Source organism: Fundulus heteroclitus, chromosome 22 (genome assembly GCF_011125445.2).
Source record: "Fundulus heteroclitus isolate FHET01 chromosome 22, MU-UCD_Fhet_4.1, whole genome shotgun sequence".
In the NCBI taxonomy this organism is placed as follows: Eukaryota; Metazoa; Chordata; class Actinopteri; order Cyprinodontiformes; family Fundulidae; genus Fundulus; species Fundulus heteroclitus.
In genome coordinates this window covers 33,300,453-33,328,130 of record NC_046382.1, presented here as the reverse complement: position 1 = coordinate 33,328,130, position 27,678 = coordinate 33,300,453, and the positions used below count along the sequence as shown (strand labels likewise).

The window sequence follows — 27,678 nt, the reverse complement described above, 5'->3', positions numbered from 1 at the left end:
CCTGAATGTGTGTACACAACGGGTCCTACTTAATGTCTGTGTGGGGAATGAACGGGGCTCTCTCGGACGTCCGTAAATCTGCCCGCTGTGTTGTTGTGTGTGAGAACCCAGTACTGAAGCTGTAAACATCCCTCTGCCTTTTAGATTAAATATGTTAAAATATAGTTTTGGTTTCAAGAGTCTTTTTATTACTACAGACGTCTACAATAGAAACACCACATTATCAGATAAAAGAACCGCAGCAGGTCAATGATTTATATATATATGGTGTGTTGTATTTCATATATATATATATATATATATATATATATATATATATATATATATATATATATATATATATATATATATATATATATATATATATATGAAATACAACACACCATTTTTTCTTGTGTGGGAGTTTTGAACTGGCACAAAAAGTCTAATTGAAAAACCCATTAGAATTTATAACTGCAGGTTTCACTGTAAAACATTATAAAGGTTTTAAGTCAAATTACAGTGCTATGCAATGACATTCATATTTCTTAAACGTTTTCAGATTCTGTTAAGGTACAGCCATCAACTTCAATGTATTTGATTTACATTTTGATAAAAGTTTGATAAAGTTTCTTATCTGTATATTGATAATTGAATGATTGTTAAAGAAGTTTGTGCCCATTTCCTCCACTGATGAGGTGCTGGATCAGCCAATCAGCTCTCTCTGTTTCCACCATCTTCACTGCTTAAGACACTCTTATGGGCCGCTGCGCTCTCAAAGCTATTATTTTCATCGCGGAAGCGCGGCGTGGAGCAAAGTGCGGCACACCACTTCGTGAGCTCCGCCTACGCCGCAGTCAAAGTTTAACTGTGTTCAACTTGGACCACGGCACACAGCGACTAATACATGCACGGCCAATAGAAACTGCGCCATGTGACCGTCAGCCGGAAAGACCAGGAAGCAAAATGGGGGAGAATTGCCTGAACTGTGTAACACAAGTTTGATACGGTCGCTGTGTCTCAACTCCCCAAGCTGATCCATTGACCTGAGCGTTTTGTGCCCGCACATCCTATTGTTCCTTGCTAGAAGTCCTCCTCACTGCCAACATTTTGTAGGAGCTCTCTTAAGGCCTACGATGCTTTGTGAATAACTTACCTTACCGAGGTAATATTCTAAGTGCAATCTCAGAATTCAGGAAATGCTAGGATTTTTCCCTTTTGAGGTTTCTTGTACAACGACGGCCAGACAAAGGCTGTCAGCTCTTTGGAAAACAGTCTAAATCCAGTCCAGATCAAAGCAGTAATCCTGAACTGTACTGATTTAGTCATTACCTTCATCTTCATGATTTTGGACCTTTTTAGAGGTAGGATTTCCTAAATCTGCGTCATGACGACACCCGCCGATATCACAGGCTGAACAAAAACAACTCGGAGTCTATACTGTCTCAGTCCTGTGCGTTTGGTCTGATACAGATGTGAAAAACCCTCGGTTTCTCTGTTTATGTGAAACCATGTGGTTATGGTTTCACATGTCGAACAGCGTGCTGGAGAACAGAGCTGAAACAAAAGCATTGTTCAGTTCAGCTCTGGAGCTAGCTGGATGATAGTCAAACCAGTCGGTCACCTGCTGTGTTCCTGTGCGGGGTATTTGCATGCGACGGCAGCCAGTTTCTATTCAAGCAACTCTAATCAGCGGCAGATTTTCTGCGCTGTGTTGACATTGTGTCACTTTATGTCTAAACCTTTTAATCTTGCTAATCTCATTAATAGCACACCTTTTTATCTGGGAGCGTCATTATTTTTGCACGGCTTTGAAAATGTAGACGCCAGTCTGACCTGCAGACCCACAAAGTGGCAGGAAACCATTATATCTGTAAACATATATATATATTGGGGGGGAGGGGCACCAGGGACCCACCAGATCAAACCTCTTCCTCTGTTGGCGTGTGAAATTCAAACTAAAGGCAGGGGTCATTTGGAAAAGGAAGGAAATGACAGTTTCTTTGACGCAGAGCTTCCTGTTCTCATCACATCGTGTCGTGCCGTGCAAACCGTGATTAGAGTTTGGAATAGGCGTCAGGTCTGGGAAATAGAGTTGGCCGACTGCTGGCTGGTCAGGTTCTGAGTCTAAATGTCAATTATACTGTTAAACCAGCATTAGGTCCAATAATAAAAAAAAGTTGTTTATGTTGATGTGGACTGATAGGATTATTCAGTGTTGTCTGTAAAGTTATGAAACTGGAAATCTCCCCTCTCACTGTTCTAGCCTCCTTGTCAGCACTTCAGGTCTGAAAGCAGGAACAAAGCGATTTCAGACTGTATAGACGTCTTTTTCTTTAATCTTGCCATCTTTAGCAGCTTTGACGTCTGGTTTAACAGGATTTTTTTTTTTTGGGGGGGGGGACCAACTGTTCCCACTCTTCAGCATGTCGGGACACTTCCTAACATGGTCTCTTTCTATTATAGCTGCTGTTCTTTTCAAGAACACGTTCGGTAGCACGTGCACGAGCAAGTCGTCCCGTTATGGCGCAGAGAAAGTGGGGTTATAGTTCTGTTACCTCTGTCTGGTCACCTCTCCTTTGGCTTCCACTGTGTTAAAACTGTTGCACCAGTTTTCTTTTTCATTTTAAAAAAGACCAGGCTGTAACCCTTTCTCCCCAGGGTGCAGTTTGTGTAGCGTCTTCCCCTTTAACAGTGTTCAAGCATACTGCCCCAAGACTTGCTCCCAAAACGAGAGGGTGAGGGAGGAAAGTTTTGCTACATTTCATCTCAAAGGATCACAGGCTCTCATCAGCTTTGCTTTTGCTTCTTCATTTTTCTTGTGCTGCCCTCCATCTGGGTTGCTTTAGTTATTCCTTTTACTAAATGACTTTCCAGTTGAGTTTTTTGGGGGTTTTAACTTTTACAGCCTCCCTCTTCTCCCCAGTCTCTGACTTGATAATAACCATAATAATAACAGCAGCAGTCTGTTCATGTTTTGAAAAACCTAATTTACAGAAAATCTGTCACTTAAGGCATTTCATCCAGGAATAGAATCAACAGGTTAGCGCCAGAAGTGCATTGGTTATGAAGCGTGTCAGGCGTAGCGCCAAACAGCGTCAATAGTGGCACCACTGTCTAAATCTTTGCGTTACACAACGGGGCCTTAAACAGTAGACGTCACTGTTGACAGGTTATATAGCAGGAAATGCAGCCAAAGAGGGACTCTTGTGTGTATTCCTATACATAACTCAGGGGTGTTTATATGATAATTACAAAATAAATAACCGCATCAGATCTCAATTGGAAAAACATTATCATGGATATCTGCTGATGTGGGATGGATAATTTTAGGAACAAAGGGATTCCACATCATTTGATAGAAATGAAAATGATCAACCTGCCAAGGGTTCAATCCCCAGTCACAGAGACGGTGAAACTATTCCGGTTTGCTCAAGTGTCACTCAACTCAAAATGGTTCTCAGTAGTTTGTCTGGCCCCCATGTAATTGCATCCATAACTGACAACTTCCAAGCTTGCTCGCTATGAGATAACGGATGCTGTCCTGGGGTGTCTCCTCCCTGACCAGGACATCACCGTGATCCTGTATAGTCTGAGGTGCAGCCTGACGGCGTCAGATGGACGTAAACATGATGTCCCAGATGTGTTCTGTTGGATTTAGGTCAGGGGAGCATGGAGTCAATGTTATCAACTTCTTCATCCTTCAGCAACTGCCTGCAAACTCTCGCCACATGGGATCAGGCATTATCGTGCACCAGGAGGAACCCTAGACCCTCTGAACCAGTGAATGGTCTAAAAATGAGTCTAAAGGTTTTCATCCAGATACCTGGTAGCAATCAGGGTGAGGGCGTCGTACCCTCAGGCCACCCTCATGAAGGATGTTTCTAATGGTTTGGTCAGGGACACATTAATGCCAGAGGGTTATTTTGTAGGACTCTGGCAGAACTCATCCTGTTCCTCCTTACACAAAGAAGTAGGTACTGGTCATGCAGATGGATCAAGGACCTCCCACCCCCTCCCCAGCTCTCCTAGAATAACTGCCTTTCTCCTGGAATCTCCTCCATGCTCTTGAGATTGAGCTGGGAGACACAGCAAACCTTCTGGCTATGACACCTGTTGTTGATCCATCCTGGTGGAGATGATCCATCCTGCAACCTCTGAAGGGTCCTGGTAACGCCTCACGCTGACCCTGGACAGAAACAAAACTGCTGAAAAGCGGTCAAAACAATGAGGAGGGAAAAATGTCTGTGGCCTCCAGCTGTAAAACCATTCCTATTTTTGGAATTGTCTCACTCTTCCCCCTTTAGTTCCCTTGTTGTTAATTTCAAAGCCGACACTGATTAACAACGCCCTCTACTGCTGAACTGAGCAGATCCATTTTCCAGAAGTTTAACTGACTTCAGATTATACTCTGATTAAAAAGTGGTCGTTTGATCTCATTGAGCAGTGAATTCAGTGATCTCAAATTGATTCACGCCCCGCTGATTTGCCAAACTTGTGTCCGTTTTTTTAATAAATGCTGTTCAGTGTAACATCGTTCCTGGTTGTTGGTGCCTCGTGTGCACTATGAATCACATAATCATACCGTCTATCCCAGCAGGTTGACTGAAACCCTCGTTTCACTGATGGTACATTGATGTTTGCTATATAGAGGCTAATTAACATTAGCACTGCTTTCTGATCCAGCTAATTGCCTTTTAATTGAAGACTGTGTCTCTCCGTTTCTTAGTACGACTCCATGAGAGCATTTCAGAGGAGGGCTTCCATTACCTCGTCTTTGACCTGTAAGTAAATCAAATTACATCACCCACACTCGCTCACTGCTCTCTCCTCATTTCTAAATAACTGCAGTAGGAAGTGTGATTTTTTTATTTTTTTTTGTTTAAAATCATGCAGTGTCAATCAGTCTGCTTCAGTCAAAAGTACAACTTCTAATGTGGTTCATGCTATAGTGCTCTGTTTATGATACAATATATGTTTTTATTAAAGCTGTGTTTCCTTAACATGATCAGTTAATCCTCAAAATGATTCATACTCCTGACAGATTGAGGTTTATTGTAATCCTTTTACTTTGATCAACATATTTATTCTGACTGGATGTTGTGTTAACATTGTCCAGCCAGAGTCCTGACTTAAGTCTGATAGAGAGTTTGTGGAAGGAAGATGAAGATTATGGTGATGGCAAAGAGGCCCGCCAACCTCAAAGAGTCATTAATAAAAAGTTATCAAAGTACATGCGTAACAAAATGATGGTCAGAGATGATTCAAGGCTGTCATTGCTGTAACTCCAATAAAATTTTTTCCATTGATTATCAAGAAGAGTATAAACAGGGTTTCTCCCACTGTATTATGCTTTACGTCAAGACATTAAGCCTCTAAACTAAAGACATGTGCAGTCACAGTGGCAGGTGCTTTTCCTCTACAACACCTCTGTCATTTCAACTTCTCACCAGAAGGGGCAGACGTCTGCAAAAACTCTGAAACTTGCGCTATGCACCTTTTTAAAGTAATTTTTCTGAAATATCTAACAACAATAACAGTTCCGTGTATCTTGTATAACTCAGCTAGGTGTAAACTCTTAACTACTCATATAAGTGAATGTAATTTGGAAGCACATTCTGCTAATCTGTCTTCAGTGAATTAAATATTATTTATTAAGTGTTGGATTGTAGATGATGCATTCGAGTGAAAAATTGTTCAAAAACTTGTTTCATTTTTTAAACATGCTCTGTTTGTTTAATTTATTGCTCCACTTTGCCACTCAGTGCAAACAAGAACAGTTAATAAGGAACCCTGATCTGCTTAAACATTTTGAGTACTGTGCACAAGTTCTAGACGACACACCTAAACATGATGCCGGGATGTCTGATGTATATTTAGAACATGAGGAACGTGGAGAAGGAGTGTAAGGCCTAACAAAGTGAATTAACAAAAGCAGAAAATAAATCTACGATTTGACACCAAGGTTGAGAGACAGATCATCTTTTGTTTGTTAATTTACCGTACAATGAGTTGTTGGAGTCAGATTGTTTGGCTTGGTAATAGTCACTTGGATCAGTAAAATTGTGTTATTTTTCATAGATACTGCGACAAAATGCAAAGCAGATTGTATTTGTGAAGGCTGGCTAAAAAAAGTCTATTTAAACTTGATATGTTTTTTTTTCCCAGCTTGTCTTATCACGGAAAGACGCACCACACTGATTCCTTCTTGGAGATTAGAGATTTAGTCATGAATAATTTAAACGCTAACGTTAAGAGTCTTCACCAATAACAGTCATTCCTGTGAAAGTTGTCAGATATAAGGCAGAAAATTAGTTTAAGCTAAGGGCCAAAGAAAAAGTCCGACCAAACTTAAGAAAGCTTGGAGAACGATTGATATATTGATCCAGACCACTTTGCTCTTTAAGGTTTCCACATACTTTTTAGTGAACATGAACGGCTTTGACTTTACTGACATTTAGGCCCCTGCCTTCATTCTGGTTGTGGCTCAGTTGAACCGCAAACTTTTCACCACGGCCTCACAGGGGCCGATAAAGTGATTTCGCAACAGGAAATCAGCACAAATCTATCCACACTCTTTATGTTTTAGTTTTTCTTCTTCTTGACTTGCAGTTTTCTGTTTACATGCAGACATCTGTGGGCCCCGGTGCACGGGTCAATATAACGGATCAAGTTTTTTTAGAATACTTCCTGATTGTTTAATGATTTGATGAAAAAATTATTTAATGTCTTCTTTTGGTTTTTAGAGCAAAGAGGAAAACATCAAACCTTTTACAAAGTAATGTTAAGCCAGTTTCATGATTGGTATGTACCGTACTTTGGGAGCGTTTGCCGTGTAATGACAGTCTTTTTTTCTCCTCGTACTATTTGAGTCATTCTGTTTGTTGTATGAAACATATTAAAAAAAACACAGAATTTTTTTTTAAAATGTTCTTTTCATACCTTTATTTAAAAACAAAAAAGATTGCTTGGTTTTATAGCAGTTTTAGCCAGTATTAATAAGAGTGACAGTGAAGGACCAGGTACAGATAAAAGTACATTTACGTCACACAAGCTGCTCAGCCGACTGGGAGAAATGAATTAGACAACCTTATTTTTGATCAGCCAGGAGCTTGCAAAGGCTGTCAGGAACAGGTTAAGTGGCCTCTTAAAACGCCAGTCAAGCATTACTAGAACTTCAGACATGTCATCACAAGCATAAATAAAACAGAGGCATCAGAGTCTTACACATGCCCCTTCAATGGGAATTTATTTAGGAAAAGAGTAAGACAAATTACCCCATAGAATAATTCTTCTTACTAACCTGTCGTTATGTTTTCCTGCAGTGTGACGGGAGGAGAGCTGTTTGAGGACATTGTTGCGAGAGAGTACTACAGCGAGTCGGATGCCAGGTATATGAAAGCCTTTTTGCATGTTAAGGCCACAAAGGAGATTCCATAATAAAGCTGCATTTAGGCTGTAAGGATGCATGCAGGAAATGTACCACAGTGCAGAAGTGATGCACATGGCTCAGTTGGGTTTTCAAGGAGCCATGTTTAAGTTTTTTTTTTTTTTTTGAAACTCTGAAACTACTGCTTGATTTCCCTGAATGATTGCAAAGTTTTACATTTTGGACTCCCTGCAAGTTGAAGTGTCAGCTTTCTGTCAAAGCAGACGAGGTATGAAAGTACAAAGTGTTAGAACCGGCTCGTGTTGTTTGTGCTTTGGGCGCAGAAACCGCTGGAGCTTTCCGGCTGCACTTGTAATCTGCTGGTGGGGCTTTACTTCTGACCAAGTGACAGAGGCTTTTTAAATTTAATTTAATCAATTAATCATGACTAAGCTGTTTTTGTGTTGAAATCTTGTTTTCAGTTTGTTGCAGTAGGCCTTTTGGCATTGAGCACTTTACTTACCTCTCTAAATTTTTATCTAGGTATCAAGGAGTTATCCAATAACTTTAGTATGAAAATCTGTGTAGATAATGAAAATAAAATACATTACAGTATACAGATAAGAAACCTTATACATATGCCAGCACATAGTATTGCTGTGTTTTTAGTTGAAGTAAAATGTATCCTTTTAGTCCCTGTTTGGTCATGATGTAGTTTGTGGAATGAGATTAAGATTATAACAAACTAAGTTTGTATGGGAAAAGATTCAACTTTTAGTTGTCTCATAACATATCATCAAAAAGAACTGAGAGTGGGTGACAGTCCCAGTTTTTATCTGTCCCGTTCTTTTTGAATGAGTAATTTTTAAGCCGTACAAACAAAGGAAAGAGGTACGTAAGGCCACTGTGCACCTCTTTGTCAGTTCAGCAAACTAATTTTAATTTCCACCTTTAAAAATTATTTGGAAAATTCTCAACTTTTAAAGCCACGTGGTAATTAGGTAAAGGCTTTACAGGTACATCTAAAAATACGTATCACATAAAAGTGCACTTTTTTTTGCCAGTCATCTCAGAAAGTGACACTCATATATTATATAGAATCATTACACATAGAGTGACATATTCCAAGCCTTTGTTTCATGTAATGTTGACGATTATGGTTTACAGATAATGAAAACTCAAAATTTAATGTCCCAGAAAATTAGAATACTGTGAAAAAGTTAATTATTGGAAACTCTTGGTGTCACACCCTAATCAGCAAATCAACCAATTAAAAACACCTGCAAAGGTTTCCTGATCCTTTAAACGGTCTCTCCCTCTGGGTCAGTGGGACGACACAGTCATGAGGACGACTGGAAAGATATCCAGAAGACCGTCTTATAAAGCACTTCATGCTTTCCTTTGCAGACAAGCTGCATGGAGATGCTGATTTAATTTTCCATTGGTACCTGCCCACACTGGTACCAGAGGTGCATTTCGTTGCCTTGTACCTGTGTAATGACGATAAAGTTGAATCTAATCTAAAAAGCTGCTTCAATGACCATCATGTTTTTAATTGGCCAGCAAAGTCCCCTGACCTGAACCCCAGAGAAAATCTCTGGGCTGTTGTCAGGAGGAAGATGATAGACCCCAGGAGGAAGATGATAGACCCCAGGAGGAAGATGATAGACCCCAGGAGGAAGACGATAGACCCCAGACCCAACAAGGCAGAAGACCTGAAGGCAGCTATCAAAGCAACCTGGGCTTCTATTACACCAACGCAGCGCCACAGACTGATCGCCTCCATGCCACGGAGCATTGATGCAGTAATTCATGCAAGAGGCCCGACTAAGTATTAGTACATAGAAATGGACATACTGCTCAGAAGTCTGACATTTGAGATTAATACATCCTTTTCTGATTGGTCTAATGTGATATTCTAATTTCCTGAGACACTGCATTTCTGGTTTTCTTCACCTGTAACCCTGTAAAAAAAAAAATTACAATAACTAAAAGCTTTAGTGTTTTACTCTGTGTAATGTATCTCTACAATATAACTGCTTCACTTTCTGAAATGACTGGCAAAACATATTGGACTTTTACAAAATATTCTTATCTGATTAAAAAGTGCACATGCAGGCACATCTCGAAAAATAAGTAAGCTTTTAGATGTTCTAACACAAACTATTATTCTCTATATATTCTAAATTTAAACAAGCTTTACACATTAATTTTATCTTTAAGTGGCAGATTAATGCTCTGGCAAGTTGTAATTATTTCATTATATGAAACTTGATGAACAAAAAAAACTTTTCAGCATAAGACAGCCTAAATTAGAAAATCTTGCGATGGCCATAATATTGGTAAATATTATGGTTATCCATCATCCATCCTCTTATCCGAGATCCGGTCTCTGGGGCAACAGGTCCAGGAGAGAAACCCAGACTACCTTCTCCTCGGTAACATCGTGGTGATGACAATATATTCCCAATGAATTTGTCAGCCATAGCCTAAATGCTGCTGAAACGTGACCGTTCAGACTCAAAAGTATGACATTTACCTTTCTTCCATGGTATTCAAAAAACAAAATGACAGGAACTTCTTTTGGGGGAACTCTCCAGTTGATTTTACTTTGGGAAATTACTAAATTAAATATTTTTCTGTAGCGTAACAAAAATGGAGGGAGGTGGGAGATGAGGTTAACGAAGGTTGCGGGTCCAATTTTAGCCTAATTCGGTCAAAGCATCAGACACCTTCAACATCTTTCTCCCAGAATCCTGTTTCGTTGTTGTCTGCACCATCTTTAACTTTGCTGAAAAGGTTTCAGAGTCATTTTTAGGGCTTTGAAACTTCTACCACATTGAGAATCATTATCCAAAAATGAAGGAAACATGAAACAGATGGGAACAGCTTCAGGTGTGACCGGCCAACCAAAATTACCCTAAGAGGGCACCAGTGACCCATCCAGGAGGGCAGATAATAATCTAAAGGATCACAAACCTCTGTTAGTGAAACATAGCGGTGGTGGTCTGGGGATGCTTTATTCATGGAACCATTAATTCTGCTCTGTACCAGAAACTCCTGAAGAGAGAGTCCCACCATCATTTCTATTGGAGGATCAGTCTGTGAGATCAGCTGGCAGATCGACACAGTAGCCAGGCTCAGCTGGTGTCCAACGGTGTTCAGTTAAACAAGGCGCACAAAATAATATGAACATGTTCAGTTTGAGGCGTCTTAAATTGCCAAAGTCGGCTAAATCAGACTGTGTAGGCCTGACCAGCTTTTATATAGCATTTCCACTTAAATATGACATTTTTCTGCTACAAGTCAGGAAATCCTTACGAATAATGAACTTTTTATATATATATATATATATATATATATATATATATATATATATATATATATATATATATATATATATATATATATATATATATATATACACACACACACACACACACACACACACACACACACACACACACACCTTGGAAGTGTGTGCAGCTGAGGTTGCAGAACTGAAGGGGCGTGGCTTACAACTTGCAGTACACATCTGAGATAAATATTAGTGGGAAGTTCTGTTGTGATCTTCTTGCTGGCTGTCCAAAATGCATTTAATGCTTTAGAAAAAAAAGAATGTTGTGCACTGGCTTCAACATACGATCTACATCTAATTCTGCTGATCAGTTCAGGATCATCTGGTGTCTCTGTTTCCTCAGTACAGATACAAATCACAGAACGAAAGTGTGACCTGAAAGCCCGTTGTTTATCAGTCATGATCCATATCTCATGACCGCTGGCGCCGGTCGGAGCGCACATGAACCAGTACATTAAGAAAGTCCCCCGATTGTTTGAGGTTTTAACTCTTCATTGTACATATTGTATTACACAATGGACACGTGTTGAAAGTACTCTTGTTTTTTTGAATATGGAAGTTCTCTATTTATTAAATAAGCTTGGCCTAGAATCTTACAAAAACCTAAACATAAAATCTTGCTGTTTATGAATGACTTAACTCCCTTTCAGTCTGATGTTATCATCATTCTCTTTATTGTGTTGTGGTTTTTAACATCCAGGGCAGCCAAATAAATGGTGCTTGAGCAAACATTCTCCCCGTTTCTTACTCTGGTTCCCCTGAATGGGATTTCTGGGGATCCCTTGCTCCTGATTGTAGGATGTTACTTCGATATTCACACAGGACCGCGGGCTGTCATGTGCGAGGCAGGAACCGTATTTAGATCATACGTATTTCATGCGCTCGGATAAATAATTATGTTGACTCCAAACAAAAGGTTAATGAATCTGTCCACTCATATACATTGTATTGTGATAATAGCTCAAAATGAATTCTTAAGATCTGTGTGCTGATATTCTTTGAACTGTAAAGGAGGACAATCTGAACATCTCTTCGTGTAACTGAACGTCAAACATGAAGCATCAGCAGTTCGGGGAATCTTTTTGTGCTCCTGTCATACTAGTAGATGCCACCATCACTACACAGCAACTTCAGTTAACTTTGGTCTTTATTTTGTCGGCTTTCAAGCATTTAACTACAGCCAAACAAATGTCCTCTGGCCTTTCAGTCCTCAATGATTTCTTCCTAATGCCCATTAGAGTTCACATATCTGCATGAGAGCACTATCTGCTCAATATGGTTTACATCACTTGACTCATCAAAGGCTATTAAGAATGAAGCTGGAGCTGAATTGATGCCCTCAATTTGCTGAGTAGGGGCGTTTTAACAATTTACCGTCCATGTTCCCGGCTGTCGTTGCAGGGGAACATGGATGTTGCAGGGGAGTCGGAAAAGAGAGATTTCTGTCTCTGTTTCAGGTTTTATATATACCTTCATGGCTCTGAAAATCCTTAACATCTTTTTAAAGTTTAGCTCAAAGACCTGTTTTTTGTTTTGTTTTGTTTTTGTTTGTTTTTTGTCTCCTTGGTGGTGCAGGGTGACATAAGTGTCTGTCTGCCGTCTCTTTCAGCCACTGCATCAATCAGATCCTGGAGAGCATCAGCCACATCCACCAGCACGATATTGTCCACAGAGACCTCAAGGTGAGCCGCCAGTCACTCGCCATGACTATTGGAGGAGGCTTTATTCTATCCGACGAGACGAAGTGAACGCACACAAGTGACTGAGCTTGAAAGGTGCGCTTGCAGATGCACAACAGGTCCCGGATTGCGCCGCACGGACGTCACGCGGTGACGTTCCCAACGACTTCTGGGATAAGCGTCATCGCTCACCTCAGCAGCTCTTTCCTCTCAGTTCTCCAGTCCCATGGCATCTCTGTATCTACATCCTTCTTCCTTTTCCTTAATCCCCCCCTTCCTTCCTCTCCATTCTTTTTACTCGGCCCCCCTCCTCCCTCCCCACTTTGCTGCCGAGGAGTGACGAAAGCAGACCAGCTGCTATTAATAGCACATCTGTGTATTAGATGGCGGCCAGTGACTAGTTCCTGCGCACAAAAAACCTGCACACCTTCACACCAGACTCTCCACAGCTGCAGGGGTTTCTGTTGGAGACACGATGAGGTTGATTAAGACTGCAGTCTTACCTGAGACAGAACGACCTTGATACCTGCACCACCTTTTGATCAAACTTTAGTTAAGCCTTAAACTTTTACATTTAAGTCATTTAGATCACTTTTAGTAAGGAATTTAACATGCTGCTGCTGTTCTTTTTATGTCAGTGTAAAAGTATGTCAGTCCCATCAAAGTGAGCAATGTAAAATACAATTTAAAAAAAAATTATTGTTTTTTTTTTTTTGCATTTATGCAAAATTGCACAAACATTTTAGGACAGCAGTAATGATGGAAGATGTCGAGGGATGTGGACAAATGTTGTAAATGAACAGCGTTCTTTCCATGCATTCTGCTGCACCAAACATATATAATTTATTATTTAAACAAAATCCTAAATGCTTGAAAAAAAATTCTAATGAAATAAATGAAGAAAAACCGCTGTTCCTCCTCATAAATAAGTTTTAAATACATTTATTGCAAACAGAAAATAAATAACTGGATAATATCCAAAAAAAATTTCAATGGTATGATTAAAGCACCACATTAAAACAAAAAAAATCCTACTATAAACTTTTTGCCCTAACTACTTTATAGTAAGTGTGTGGTATGCAGATGTAAAATATTAATTCAGAAGTACAAACTGGTCACAGGTGAAAATGAATAATATCGATATGTAAAGCTTTACCAGATAAATATAAGGACCGTAGCAATTCAACCAACTTATAAGAAATGTGCAAATGTACAAAATGTTTGCAATATTTTTTGGAAAATCCTTTTTTTTTGTTTGTTTGTTTCACAAAAACACTAAAGGATGAGCAAATCGCAAACCGTTATAGAAATCTGCTCTCAATGAAGAATATTGTAGTCCAGGTTTAGTCTACATCTTGCCTTTTTATGCTTAATAATTCTAACCCAAAGCTTTTTATTATTTTTTTCCCTTTTGAGCCAAATAACATTGACATTATCTGAGACAAGTGACAAGTGCTTAAAATGTTGCTCTGCGTTCTTTTTTGACCTCCCGGGTGAGTCGTCACTCTTGGAGGATTTTTGGTTTTCCTCATTTGTGGATAATGGCTCTGACTGTGGTTTGCTGGCGTCCTAAAGCCGTATAAAGGGCTTTGTAACCCTTTGTAGACTGATAAGTGTTAATGACTTGGTTCCTTGTCTGTTCTGGAATATTTTCAGATATTGGCATGATGTGTGTTTTTTATAAAATTTTTTTGGTGACCGTTTATCGTACATCATGTTTTCAGACACATGCCTTAAATGAGTCAATTGTCAAGCAGCTATCAGGTCAGGGCGTGTCTTGTAAAATTTGAGGTGATTATGTGTGCAAGAACTTCACGATGTCAAAATATTTGGTAGCTTTTTGCCTTGATATGTCACAAGATCTCTATGCTATGACATGGCCTCACTTTGGCTCTGAGTTAATTCACTCCTTTTCCAATTGGTACCTTAAAGGGGACATATTTTGCTGCCTTAGGTCTTCTTTTTCACATTGAAATCATTCAGTTGTGGTCAATATAAAGTGGAACAGCAATGACTTGGTCTGAATCCCTCATTGATTTTTTTTTTTTTACACCTGTCCTGAGGTGTGTCAGAGAGCAAACCCCGCTTTGGTGCCGTCTCTTTAATCTGAAGGAGGCACTTCACGCCCCACGCCCCACTCCAAGTTGCAGTGTTCCACTCCACCCCATTCGACCATTTTTGAAGCATGCTGGGGGCAGGTGTAATGAGCAACTGAGCATTTTCACTTATCCACTTATCCACTTAGCTTTGGCAGCCTTCAGCTTGGACTACAAAATCGCTCTGAGTAATAAAACAGGTGGATTCGCGAGAGTGGTGAGCCTGCAGTCCACGGCCGTGTTTAGCTGCTTCACAGCGAATAATGTGAGGTAATTGTTCAGAAAACCCGATAGAAAACAGAGAAAACTCAATGGCTAGAAAAATTACCCAAAAGAATATACAGATATCTGTGCAGCTCCCTGACAGCTGCATTCCTGCATTCCTAGAAACTCCAAGCACACAACAAAATATATTTAAGGGCTAAAAAAGTGGATTTTGCGTGACATGTCCCCCTTTAAGGTCAGTCACGTTGCCATCATCCTTCCTATTAGTTTCATACCGGTAAACAAACTAATCTAAGTACCCGTGTACTTCCAGAAATCCCCATTAATGCTGCTTTAAGGCAGACGTTTTTCAGGTCATTGTTAAAACACAAGAAGAAAAAAACAGCTATATTTGATTTTCTTTTTCTAAAAACACAGAGGAAAGGAAGCAGCTTCTGCCTTGGAATGGGGGAAAACTGAGACCATTATTATTATTATTATTAATTATTATTATTATGTCAACAAATGGAGCCGTACAGAAGAGTAACTTTTAGCACGTTTCATATCTTTTGCCTTTTTGTCAGCTTGGGAGGTCCGCACACTTAGAGGAGAGATGGTGGTGGTGGTGGGGTGTTGGGAAATTAGAGAGGAAAGGGCTGGATGCTGGTGGCAGGCAGGGTTGCCATGGTAACAGAAGGGTGAGGTCACCCGGCTGCTGCGGTGCTGGTGTAGGGACTCATTACGCCACCTCCCAGCTATCTGTCTCACTATGTCTGTTTCTGTAGCTTCAGAAAAGCTCTCTGGTCCCCGCTCCCCTCTTCCTTCTTTCCTATTGTCAGATCTGGGCCTTGTAGGCTGGAGAAATGAGGCATGTGTAGCTAGATAAAGAGGCTGACATGTGAACAGAGGGAACAGACTGAGAGGAGCTGCTGCTGTCCACGGCCCCGCAGCAGCGAGCGCTTACACAGAGCAGCTAGTCTGAACTTTGACTGTGAAGGAAACGGTCTGTGTGTGTGGACGGCGCTCATCGTAGTGGGTTACTCCGTTGTCTCAGACGTCTGCAATGCTAGTACCAAGTTATTGATTCAAAAACGCTTTTTTTCTTCTTCATGGTTTTGTTTTAAAGCTCATAATGAGAAGCTGTGGGACTCGTAGACGTGTATCAGTGCAAAATGGTTAATCTAGAAACATCTGTACTAGATGGTAAATGTATAGTATACATTATGGCTGAACGATTTTGAAAAACAATCTAATTGGGATTTTTTTTATCTTAATATTGCGATTGCAATTTAATGCGATTTATTTTTTTTCTGTTTAATTTATCATGTCTTTTTAACAAACAACAAATCAATCATCGCTGTGCAGATTAGGTGCTAAAAGAGCCACTGCGTCTCAACTCAGAGCAGAAATGATTGCGTTCTGCCTGCGATATATTTCAACCAAAATTGCGATTTGATTTTGACTTTTCTCTGTATTATCCACAAGCAACAAAAATGGCCTCTAGATAAAGATGTTTGTAAACAAGGACTATTTAAAACAAGAACTTTTAATGTTTTTATTAATCAGAATATTATTCAAGAGAATAGTTTTTAATTGATTTGGACATCAATCCTTGTTGAACATAAAGTGCAGCCAACAAAAAAGTCTATGTATTAAACTGATTGACCGGTACTTAATGCTATGGTGAGATTCCTGAAAGTTTCTGGTAAAACAGTATGATTATATAAACTCTAAAACAAGTAATAAATTAAATTATCTCACTGCTACAACTGTCTTCCCTTCCATGTGGAGGTAAACCCACTTTAAACACATTACTGATACCTAAAGGACGCGTCTGATTCACTAATTGTTACATAGCAAAAATTTGTAGACCTCTGCGATTTGGAAATTGCGTTTTTTTTTTAATTATGATTATATTGCAAATGCGATCAATTGTTCAGCCCTGATATACATAGAATTATTAGTATTGTTGTTTTATAGTGTTGCATAGTTTCCAGCTTCTCGTTTACATCACTATGTATTTACAGCCAAGGCCACTTTTTTAGGAACACTTGTTCAGTTGTAACACCAATAGCAGAGCAGCCATTCACATGGCAGCAATGCATTTAGCTCCCTAGACGTGGCGAAGGCAAGTTGCTAAAGTTCAAACCGTTCATCAGAAGGATAAAGAAAGGGGGGAAGTGGCTTTGATCATCAGGTGGCTATTGATGCTAAGTGGTCTGTGCAGGAAAACACCAGTAGATGTAGTTAACTTAGATAATTAGACCCTCTTGTGATAACAAAGGCATGCAGAGGACCGCGTCTGTATGCACGCCATGCTGATTCTAGAAGCAGAGGGTCTATAGAAGAAAAGGACCGCTCCGGGGGCCTATCCTCCGAGCTAAGGCTACAATTAGCCTTTAAATAATAAAAGAGTGGACAAATGTTGTCTGGTCTGAGGAAATTAATTTCAAATACAACATTCAGATAGTAGACCCTCCCCTATGAAATCGATAAATACTTCCAGCCTTATAACGCACTGTGTTTCCAACCTTCGTTAATCTAAAACTGCTTTCTGGATCGTGATGGTGGGTTCACTGTCCTTCAGCGGCCTCCACAGTCACCAGACCTCAGTGGAAAAAAAACACCTCAAAGCAGTGGACCAGGAGATTTGCATCGTGGAAGTGCAGCCAGCCACTGTTTGGAAATCATCTTACTTAGAGAGAGACTTAGACAACTCTATTTGCCATTTTGTATGCACAGAGTGCGTACAAAATGAAATTTCGTTTGCATACAGCTTTAAATCATCTTACAATGACATTATAGACCAAAATACACGAGGAATGTTTCGAACAACTTCCTAAATGTATGCAGTGATGTAAGGCAAATGGGGGGTCCAACTCTGTACCGGAAATATGTCCCTAAAAACCTTGCAGGCTTACGTTGAGACATCCAGGAGTCAAAAGTCCTCAAACATAAACTTCAAAGTACAGCTGAAAGGTTACAGATCACATAAAGTACTATATGTTTGGCAAATACTACTCTTGTTCCTCCTTTAGCTTTCTGAGCCATTTAACAAAACAGAAAAGCCAGGAAATTGAACTCAAAATCTGTTAGACTTGAGGGTGGACTTGTCAACTGGGTTAAAAAAAAAACATTCAAGTTTTATCAAGCCCTTAAAAGCCCACAAGCCCTGTCTTGTGTGATTTTTTCCCATTGTTATCTCCCATTTGTGTTTTCCTGAAGTGATGTAAGGAGGCGGAGGAAATATTAACCTTTGCCTAAGCCTGGCTTTTATGCCTGATGATGTGATAAGACGGACATATTCAAAATGTTGGGTTAAATACCATGACGGCTAAATCAAAAGGTTCTTCCTCTCAGGCGAGCCTCTGTCGCCAGCTCAACCTCGTCATGCTTCAGTACAGACATAGATGTCATCGTGCTCCTCCAGCTCTTTCAGCGATGCCACATTTCTGGAAGGAGGATGCATGCTAAATGCCACCAATGACATCTTCCTGTTGCTCATCATCGTCCCAAAGTCCATTTTATTGCCATTCGCTGTTTTCTCCTGAGCCTGTTTCGGAGTTCAAGCGTGTTCAAAGTGTTTCGTCCTCTTAAATGTTCTGCCTGCTTGTCTCGCAGCCGGAAAACCTTCTCCTCGCCAGCAAGATGAAGGGAGCGGCTGTGAAGCTCGCAGATTTCGGCCTTGCCATCGAGGTGCAAGGGGACCAGCAGGCCTGGTTTGGTAAGAAAAGCTTACCCTCTGTAGTTCCTCTACGAAGTTTCTGCTCTGCAGCGGCGTTTGCTCCAGTAAGTTAGGCAGAGCGCTAGAACGGGCGAATGTTTAAAAGTCTGTGAGCAGCTACAGAAAAGCGAGGGTACCGCTGCGCCCGGGAGGATTCAACCCCCATTGCAAATTAGGTCGATTAGTAATGTGTTCAGACTAGCAGCTGTTTGCCATAAACAAATCTACTGAAACGCACAATGCCACGTCTAATGACCGTTGATGATGCAACGCCTTAATGTCAGTCGTCTTTAGTGCTTGGCTCAGCAGCCAACATGACACCAGTTTCTGCCAGCCTTAGTCCTCCTCCTCATGGGTAAAGGTCTCCAGCAGATCAGAGCTCTTGGGTTTGTGTGCTGGAGTCACACCGGAGATTTTCAACGGAGCCGAAATTGCAAAACTGTAGGGCCTCTCTCTTATCTTGTAGGAGTTATCGAGAAACCAGTGATAGGGATCATTGTCCCGTTTGCAGGTCCAGTGATGCACGAGCTTCAGCATTTTTGCTGATGCCAGGATTTCCTGATGTCTGATGGAGTCCATCTTGCCATCCACAGACTGTTGGTTTTCAGCTCCAGAGCAAACAAAGCAGTCTTAGAGCATGACTAAGCCACCACCATGCTTCACTGCAGGTGTGCTGTCTTTGTTGGCGTATGATTCTTGTTTCCTCCCCCAGACATACACCGTCCCTCGATGGGCCCAACAGGTCCCAGTTTCGATTCATCACTCCATAGTTTAGAATCCTGAAACCTCTTAGTCTTATTTATTGTATTGCGAGCTAACTGTAGAAGACTTTTATCGTGTTTTTGGCTCAGTCATAGTGTATGTGTCTGCCTTACTGTGGAAACTGAAACCTCAGGGGCCGCTACCCCCAGATCTTTCAGCAGGTCTTCCACAGACCGTTGAGTTTTTTTCACCACCTGCCTCAAGAATCTGATGGCAGTCACTGATGGCGTCCTCTCTTTGCCACCAGGAGGCGTTACCACTTTCCCCTTAACTTTCAGCTGTATCTCTAGGAACATTCAGGACATTAGTTTTTTTTTGTTCTTTTATTTGATTGTGCTTTTTGTTTTATTTTAAATGTATATTAAAACGTTACAACAGTTTGGCTATTTGAGGTGATCTATCCGAAGCACGTCTGGTGCTACTAATGGAGGTTTGAATTGGTTGAGTTAAATGTGACTGAGGCCAGGTTTGCGTAGCTTTGCTCTTATAAACAATCATTCTGGGGGTTTAATCATTTTGAGTCCTAGTTGTCTTTAAGAGTAGGGTTTATTAATGCATTTGGCTGAAATCTATGTAAAATCCTTTGTAACAATTTAAACAACCTCTTTGTAATAACAGCTAAATGATGTTTGAACAACAAACCAAATTTGCAGTGGGGGTAAAATATTTAGAGTATCAATATTGTCAATTTTTGCATTTTCTTTAGCTGGATGTTAAAATACTTAAGGTAAAGGTTAAGATTAGACACACATTAGTTCCCACAGTTTTGCGTAAAACAGGTGGAGAAATAATGTGTATTTTATTGTGACAGGTTTCGCTGGAACGCCAGGATATTTGTCACCCGAGGTGTTGAGAAAAGACCCCTACGGCAAGCCGGTGGACATCTGGGCATGTGGTCAGTAAAATGTTTGTCAGATTACAGACACAACCTTTTCATCCCAGGCTGAACACTTTATTCTTCTGTGCTCATTTTTACACCATATTTCTATGAATTTCTTATCAGTCCGTTTGACTTGATTATGTTCGAGCCTTTTCTGTTATTTTTTTTCTGTCTTTTTCTTCCCTGTGAGGCACTGTTGATGCAAAACAAACACGATAGCGGGCGCTTTCTACATCACGGTCGAACAAAGAGAACTGATTTCAAGCAGCGCTCCGTTTTAAAGCAAATATTCTGCTCTCCTGATTTGATCAGAGTGACATCAGCTGCCCAACCCTCATGAACACTAACCTCTGAGCTGACCATGGGTTCGCCTAAGACACTGTGCCAACCCGGTTATTGGGGTTAATTTCCACAAACTTACATCTGATCACACTTTATAGCTCCCTTGATGAAATTTTCGCCATAAAAAAAACGTAAGCAGTAAAGTTTGTAAATAAAGAAAAACAAGATTTCAATCAGACTCTCCTTTGGCAGCAACTGTAAGTCAGCAGTGACCAGTTTTGTCCGTCTTTGTGCATTTGCCCCCACCCACCCAACATTTGTAAGCTTGTTCAGTTTCAAAATCAGGGGCAGATGTAGGATCCCCCCCCACATCCCTGCAATTTACAGAGAAGTCCCTTGAAAACAGGTTGGTAAGTATGTGTCAAGCTAAAATGCTGTATTTAAAGCTACAGGTGAAGATTCGGTCGACTGAAAAATGTTGGTCCCACAGCTACAGGTGTGCAGGACTGCTCTTATTCCAGGGGACCGTGGATCACCTCACGCGAACATCTGAGTTTGCATACCCCAAAAATTGGCTCACTGTTGACTGGTAGCTTAAGGAACTTTTATTATGTTGCTATTAATAGTTAGTATTATTGCACAATCAGCAACACTAAAGACTGCACAGTAATTATCTAGCTATATATAAGATATATTGCAACGAGGTACAGTTACAACAAAGAATCAACAATAGACAACTGTCCCTACATTTTGTGCTGAGTCCACAATTCATAACGGTAATTTATCTCCAAAGAGCCGACCCAGTAGTACCTTGACTTCAGGGGTCTGTCAGATGTCAGCTTTGCCTCAACCTGAATACCCCCCATGTCTAACAACATTCATTTCCCACTTAATCCTGTTAACGGTAATCGAGTAATGCCGTATTTCACTGGCTTTTTTTTTTTTTTTGTAGAAATCTGTCCGTTGATTGTGCTCGTGTGTGTGAACTTTTGCCAGGTGTGATCCTCTACATCCTGTTAGTGGGGTACCCTCCCTTTTGGGACGAAGACCAACACAAACTCTACCAACAAATCAAAGCGGGCGCCTACGATGTAAGTGCTCAGCGTTCTGTCCTCTGTGCGTACGTGCTCTCTGGTTGACACGGACAGAATGTGGCTATAGCGTAAAGCGCTTTGAGGGGTCAGTAGGCCTAGAAAAGCCCATTTAGCATCAGTTAGAGCCCATGAAGTCTGTGGACTGCTCCACTTGTGTGCTTGAGAACTGAATCACAAAATGTTATCATTGTTTCAAGTTTGTGTCTAAACGATCCAGTTTGTTTCAAACACTCGGCCTGTTGCGGTGAAGCATGCAGAAAAAGTCCCATCTACTAACAAGCTTCAGCGTTTAATCTTGCGAGTATGGTAGAATTTAAAATTTAGGTTTTCATTACTGACTCCTTGTTACTGCAGAATTTCTGTGTTACTGTAGAAAGAAGAAATGCTTCGGCGCAGAGCGATAGGTAGATTCATTAGATTGTGTCATCCTCTGGGAGATGAGACTTTATTACCCGTGTTAATTTTCAGAGTTTGAAGCAAACAGATCTGATTATTGTGCATAAAGTGAGACGAGGCTGAGACAAGCGGCCAGTCATTCTCACTTCCTTAATACCATTACAGTCATAAACGTACGTTTAACTTATTGTTGATCTGTTTTGTTATTGACTAGCTAATTAAATCAATAAGGTTTTGTTTTTTGATCTTAATCGTAAACATTTGCTGGCGCTTATTTAACTTTGTAGGATGAGGACAGAAAATTTGAACTATAGAGATGGGTCATTGGATAGAGATTTCCTAAAATTAATATTTTTACTATTGTTATTGTTCTCAAATATATTATGTATGTACATATTGCCTTTTTTGTTAATTGTCACCTACTTTCCAGCATGTATAGTACAAAGCTTTTTGTGAAATGCTTGTTATGAAAAACCTGTGTTTTAGTTTGTAGATCCAAATGATCAAACCAGCACAATTCACTCATGGCGAAATCAAGATATTAAATCTAATTAAATAAGAAAATTGTATTACTGAATGATATTGTACAGGATGTTACCGTTTGTCCATTAATAAGCTCTCAAGATCAAACTTCAAGAAGTCATATTTTAAAGGATTCATTTATGAAGATGCATTCATTATTTATTTATTTTGGAAATAGAGGTTTTACTTAACACTGTCCTCCTTTTATCTCTTTTCATGTCTTTTCAGTTTCCGTCCCCAGAGTGGGACACCGTGACCCCCGAGGCCAAGAACCTGATCAATCAGATGTTAACCATTAACCCTGCCAAAAGAATCACTGCTGACCAGGCCCTCAAGCATCCCTGGGTCTGCGTAAGTCACACGCCTACTCTTTGGTTATCACATCACAGCAAAGACCTCTGTAAGCTTTTGCTCCTTTTTTTCTTCTTCTTTATTTAATTCTCAGTAACTCTAGAAATGCCCCCAACTCTATTCAGTTATTGCTGACGTGCTGAAAAAGCCCTAACAACCCCTCCCTACTGCGCTCCTAGCTAATCTGGATGTCTCGATAAGTAATTGCAGGCCCTTATCTCATATGACGTTTTGGGGAAAGATCAGGAAAAACTAGCAGTGTATTCTCAAATGTGCTCCTTTCTTTAAAAAAGTAATCCGTTGTTGAAAATCTGACAGGAATTCATCCAACACCAGACAAAGGAGTATATAAGTATTTTAAATCACACAGTTAACAGTTATGCATTTAAAGCTTCTTTGTTGGTTTTACTAGATCTCAGTGCTGGGTTTTGACGCTCTAGATTATAAAATACTGGCTGAGTATGGTCTGGAATATTTGGCAGACAAGGACTATTTTGAGTCACGGCTAATACAAATCAGAGTGACTAAAAATCACACATGGAGTTCCTCAAGGCTCCGTTCTCGTGCCCCTAGCTCATCTTATCTCTTGCCAATATCTTTGCTGATGACACACAACATTATATTTCTGTCACCATATGACCACAGTCCATTTAGATCACTAAACATGTCCATAGTACCCATGAATGGATGGACCAAAATGATGTTTTATGTTTCGAGTGCTTCAGTGTAAAGTTAAAAATCTCAGCATAAAACCTGAAAGCCAGTTGTGGTGATTTTATTCACATGAAGTACCAACTATAGTTATTCATTCATTTGGCAAGGAAACAGTCTGAAACTTAATTTCTCTTGACTTTTTTCCCCATTGGTATAAAGTCACAGATTTGACTATACATCTGTATTTTAAAGATGCTTTTCTGAATGAATCTGTAATAATGTGTCTTTTTTTTTATGTACAGCAACGCTCCACTGTTGCCTCCAGTATGCATCGTCAAGAGACGGTTGAATGTCTGCGCAAGTTCAACGCCAGGAGAAAACTTAAGGTGAGTGTGAGATGATTAAATGTCATCATATATAAGGAAAAAAAAAACAAACACTTGGATAATATGATTTTTATCTTTCGGTCCCGTCTCCAGGGAGCTATTCTCACAACAATGCTGGTATCCAGGAACTTTTCAGGTGAGCTTTGGCGATTGTTTTAAAGTTTTCTGCACAGACTGATACGGCTCCGGATTTCATATTTATCATAGATGGCAAACAGACATCAGCGACGCTCTGCTACTGTTCCTCCGTTCTGCTCTCTACCTCCTTTTAATGGCACGGTTTCCATTTCAAACTTTTGGACATAGGCTTGAATTTCCCCATGGCTAGCAGTTCGATCACTGAAAGCGCAGGGCGCTTATGTTCGAACATCCAATTTGCGGGCCGGATGATGGCCCAGATGGCCGATTGGTTAATGCTATCGGCTGTGTGTTTACATGCTTTCATGTAAGCACCGCAGCTCCAGTGGATTACTGTCAACCACTGATGTGGACCGAAGAAAACAGACTGAATGAGTTTCCACATCACTCAAAGCTTTCTCATAAAGTGAACGATCAGATAATGCAATTTGTTGTCTGAGCAGCTTAGTGCAGAGACTCACCATCTGCTGCATCTCTCGAAATTAAAGGGAGCTGAGTATTGCAAGATATCTCGCTTAAAATGTTGAAATTCAATAATCGGTAAGTGGCCCTGTGCGATGAAATTCATTACGTTAGAAAGTCGGGGTGGTGTTCGCGAGCAGAAACTACCCAAATGACCCTGATCAAACGTATACGCAACCAGGAAGTGTCTCTTTACATACCGTGAAATGACAAGGCTGCAGGCTGCCAGTGAACGCACAGCAATGGTGATGTAAACTCTTGATTAGGGTCATCTGGGGGGGGGGTTGTGTTTTCAATGTGACAATTGTTTGATATCATCCGGCCAGCAACCCTGTTCTCTGAAAAACGGGGGCCCAAAACCAGAACATTGGCCTGGGCATGTTAAACGTGTGAGCGCAGCTGTAACTGGAAGACAAAGGGTGTGAGGCCATACTGCATCCCTCTCTGTCCAGGCCTGGGACGGCAGCACACCAGCCCTGCTGCCACCACCAGCACGGCCGCTATGGCCCAGGAAGGTACGTCCGCCAGAAAACGCTGTGTCGGCTTCGGGCGCGCTCCACTCGGTGTTCTGGCTGTTGGCATGAGGCCCCGTGCTGCTTGAACCTCCCTCCTCCTCCTCCTCCTCCTCCCCTGTTGCCTCCACCTGCTTACCTGCTTACACTGACGCGCCTCTTTAAGAAACGCTCGTCGGCGCACAGAGGCGTCACACACTCACTCACAGCAGCTCGTAAAGGAAAACTGCAGATCAAGCTCGGCTTTTGACCTTTTCGGTGCTGCCGTCCGCGCCTCTTGATGCTCTGATGAGCACGCCTCCTTTCCAGGTCAGGCTGTTTGATTCCCCGCACAGAACGCAGCAGTCTTTTACCAGAACCCCCAGCATGACCTTCTGTCCCCCTTCCAGCTGCCACCTATCTATGCTTTATTAGCGCAGCCCCGCATCTGCAGTTTAACGCCTCAAAGCCTTCATATTGGAAAAAAAAAGAACGATAACGTGAGCAGTTGTGTCCCCTTTGTGAACTGATGCCTGCCTTGCTCGCTGCCACCTTCCCTCAGCATGGCTCTGGCACCAGCAGCAGCCAGCCAAGCATGTTTCCAAGTAGAGAGTTCAGTTTGGTAACCTGCATGGAAAACTGGATGAAGAGAATGCAAAGTGTCCCTTGTTAACCGTTTTTTTCCTTTGTCGTCTCTGCTCTTCTGCCTGCTTCCTTGTTTTTTCTTTAAAGGAATAAAAAATAATAATTAAAAAAAGCCGTGCGGCGTCAGTGTGCTTCAAACAAAAACGTTTCTACCCTCATGGGGTTGCTTAAAGGCATACTAGTTAATTAATTAATGTGTTCCATACCGTTTTGGATGATTAAATGAGTAATTTCAGGTCGAACAAAGGTTTTCTCGGCCGCCCTGGTGGTCTGTTGTTTGTACTGCAGTTTTTTCCACTTTTCGTTGCGCTCGCCTGTCTGCTAAGCTCAAAACCACCGCGCCTGGCTTGACGGAGAAACCAGAACAGCTGAGCATCTTTACGACAGTGCACTTTTACTTTCGCCCTCTGGGGGGAGCCTCGCTGGAAAATCAACCCCGGTTGCATAGTATACCTTTAATGGGAGCAGAACAACACCAAGTAATAAATAACTGTGCAGTCAAAAGTAAAGGGGAGTGGTTGGCCTACTGGTTAAAGCAGGATTACGGTTGCAAGATCCCCGGTTCAAATCCCACAGACTGGCACTCTGGGTCCCGGAGCAAGACCCTTAGCCGCCAAAATGTTCCCTTGACGCCACACAATAAAAGGATGGGTTAAATGCAGGGGACACATTTCATTGCACTGGATGTTTTATTGTTACTACTATTATTATATGGGTTTTAGACGCTTTACAAACAAACAAAAATGAGAGGCTTGCCGTGCTTTCTGCGTTCGGCCTCCTGCCATGTTGCTGCCGTCACTATCACACACCTGGACGCTGACCTTTTTATGACCATTCTTCTTTGCCACAGATGCTTCAGATGGAAGCATCTGTGGAAAAAAACAAAAAAGGTTTTAAATTTCACCAAAGATTCTCAGTGAGATTTCTGTCTGGAGTTGGACGGGGTCGGTCCAACACATGCAGATGCTTTGAGCCGTTCCATGGTGCCTCTGGCTGGACGTTTATGGTTGTTCTTCATGTCTCCATTCTTTTGCAGCCTGCACAGTTCAAACAGAAACTGTGTGTGAAGTTGTGTTGATTGCATTTAGCTTGCTGTAGATTTTAAAACCCTGAAGTAAAGGGCAGTACAAGACGCCATGGCCTCTTAAGTAATGATTAGGATATTCCTCAGTTGAAGAGCTCCTGCAGCAGATTTGTTAGCGTTATTTACGATCACTCCTAAACCTCAGAGCGTCCTCAGCGTTGTCTGAATCCTGCTGAACTCTGCAGCTGAGCCTCAGTTCCCTTTCTCCCGGATAAAGAGGTGTGCGCAGAGAAGAGGTCGCTTCCCTCGTCGGCTGCCATGGATTTTCCGCGGTTCCTCGTTGAACGTTCGAGCTCGCTCGCTGGTTTTGAGTCGGAGGCGGATTGGTGTTGGAGTGAATTGAGCTTCGGAGGCTTGGCTCCTCTGCAGCGTGAGGACTTTGAAGTGGATGCTGCACGCCGCGCTGCATGAGCCAACCACTTGAATGAAAACGATCTCACTTGAAGTGAAAGCCTGACTCTTCATCCCCGCAGTTCAGATCTTAAGATGCAGACATTTAAATGCGCCACTGTTTCTCTCGCCTTCTTCTCCGCTTTCCTTGCTTGTTCACACATGGCAGGTAAGGGTGGACTCCTGGGGCGGCACTGACACAAACATTCTGTTATGCGCTTTCATATTTGTTTCAGGACTCTGGGTTTTTGCATGTTTTACTTGGATTCCTGTGTCGGTCCCGCTGTCAGAATGCATAAAAGAAATATCAACACATCCGGTTCAGCTTAAAGTTGATTTTTGGTTTTTGGTGGTTCGTTTAACCGAAACCACAAATCGTTTCATGTTGAGTGTTTATTCTGGGTTGGTTTTACAAATAAGAAAATTCTTAATCTTTTTAGCACGTCAGCATCAAATTATTATCGGCATTAGGACTTTGAAATGATTATGTGAATTTATTCTCATATATAGACTTCTGGTAATGTTATTGACCTCTCGTAATATTACCATTTTATTTTTGCAATGGTTTTTCATTATATATGGACTTCTCATATTATATGGCTTTCTCATAATTTCCTCACACATAGAATCATATTAGGGCCATCGTAGATTAAAGAAAATGAATTATTGGGCATTGAGGAGTACATTCCCACAAAAACTATTTTGAGATTAATTTGGGGGGGGGGGGGGGGG

At 41.1% G+C, this 27,678-nt stretch overlaps 1 protein-coding gene across 1 annotated transcript in view; it reads left to right on the top strand.

Moving 5' to 3' along the window:
• camk2g2 (calcium/calmodulin-dependent protein kinase (CaM kinase) II gamma 2) overlaps positions 1-27,678 on the top strand; it is a gene marked incomplete in the record, with an annotated part of 62,693 nt that overhangs the window by 32,800 nt on the left and 2,215 nt on the right. The window contains 10 exon segments of the mRNA XM_036126071.1: positions 4,709-4,763; positions 7,305-7,370; positions 12,316-12,388; positions 18,307-18,409; positions 19,983-20,066; positions 21,330-21,424; positions 22,574-22,696; positions 23,653-23,736; positions 23,830-23,872; positions 24,789-24,851. Of these exon segments, the coding sequence (XP_035981964.1) occupies positions 4,709-4,763; positions 7,305-7,370; positions 12,316-12,388; positions 18,307-18,409; positions 19,983-20,066; positions 21,330-21,424; positions 22,574-22,696; positions 23,653-23,736; positions 23,830-23,872; positions 24,789-24,851 (789 nt within the window).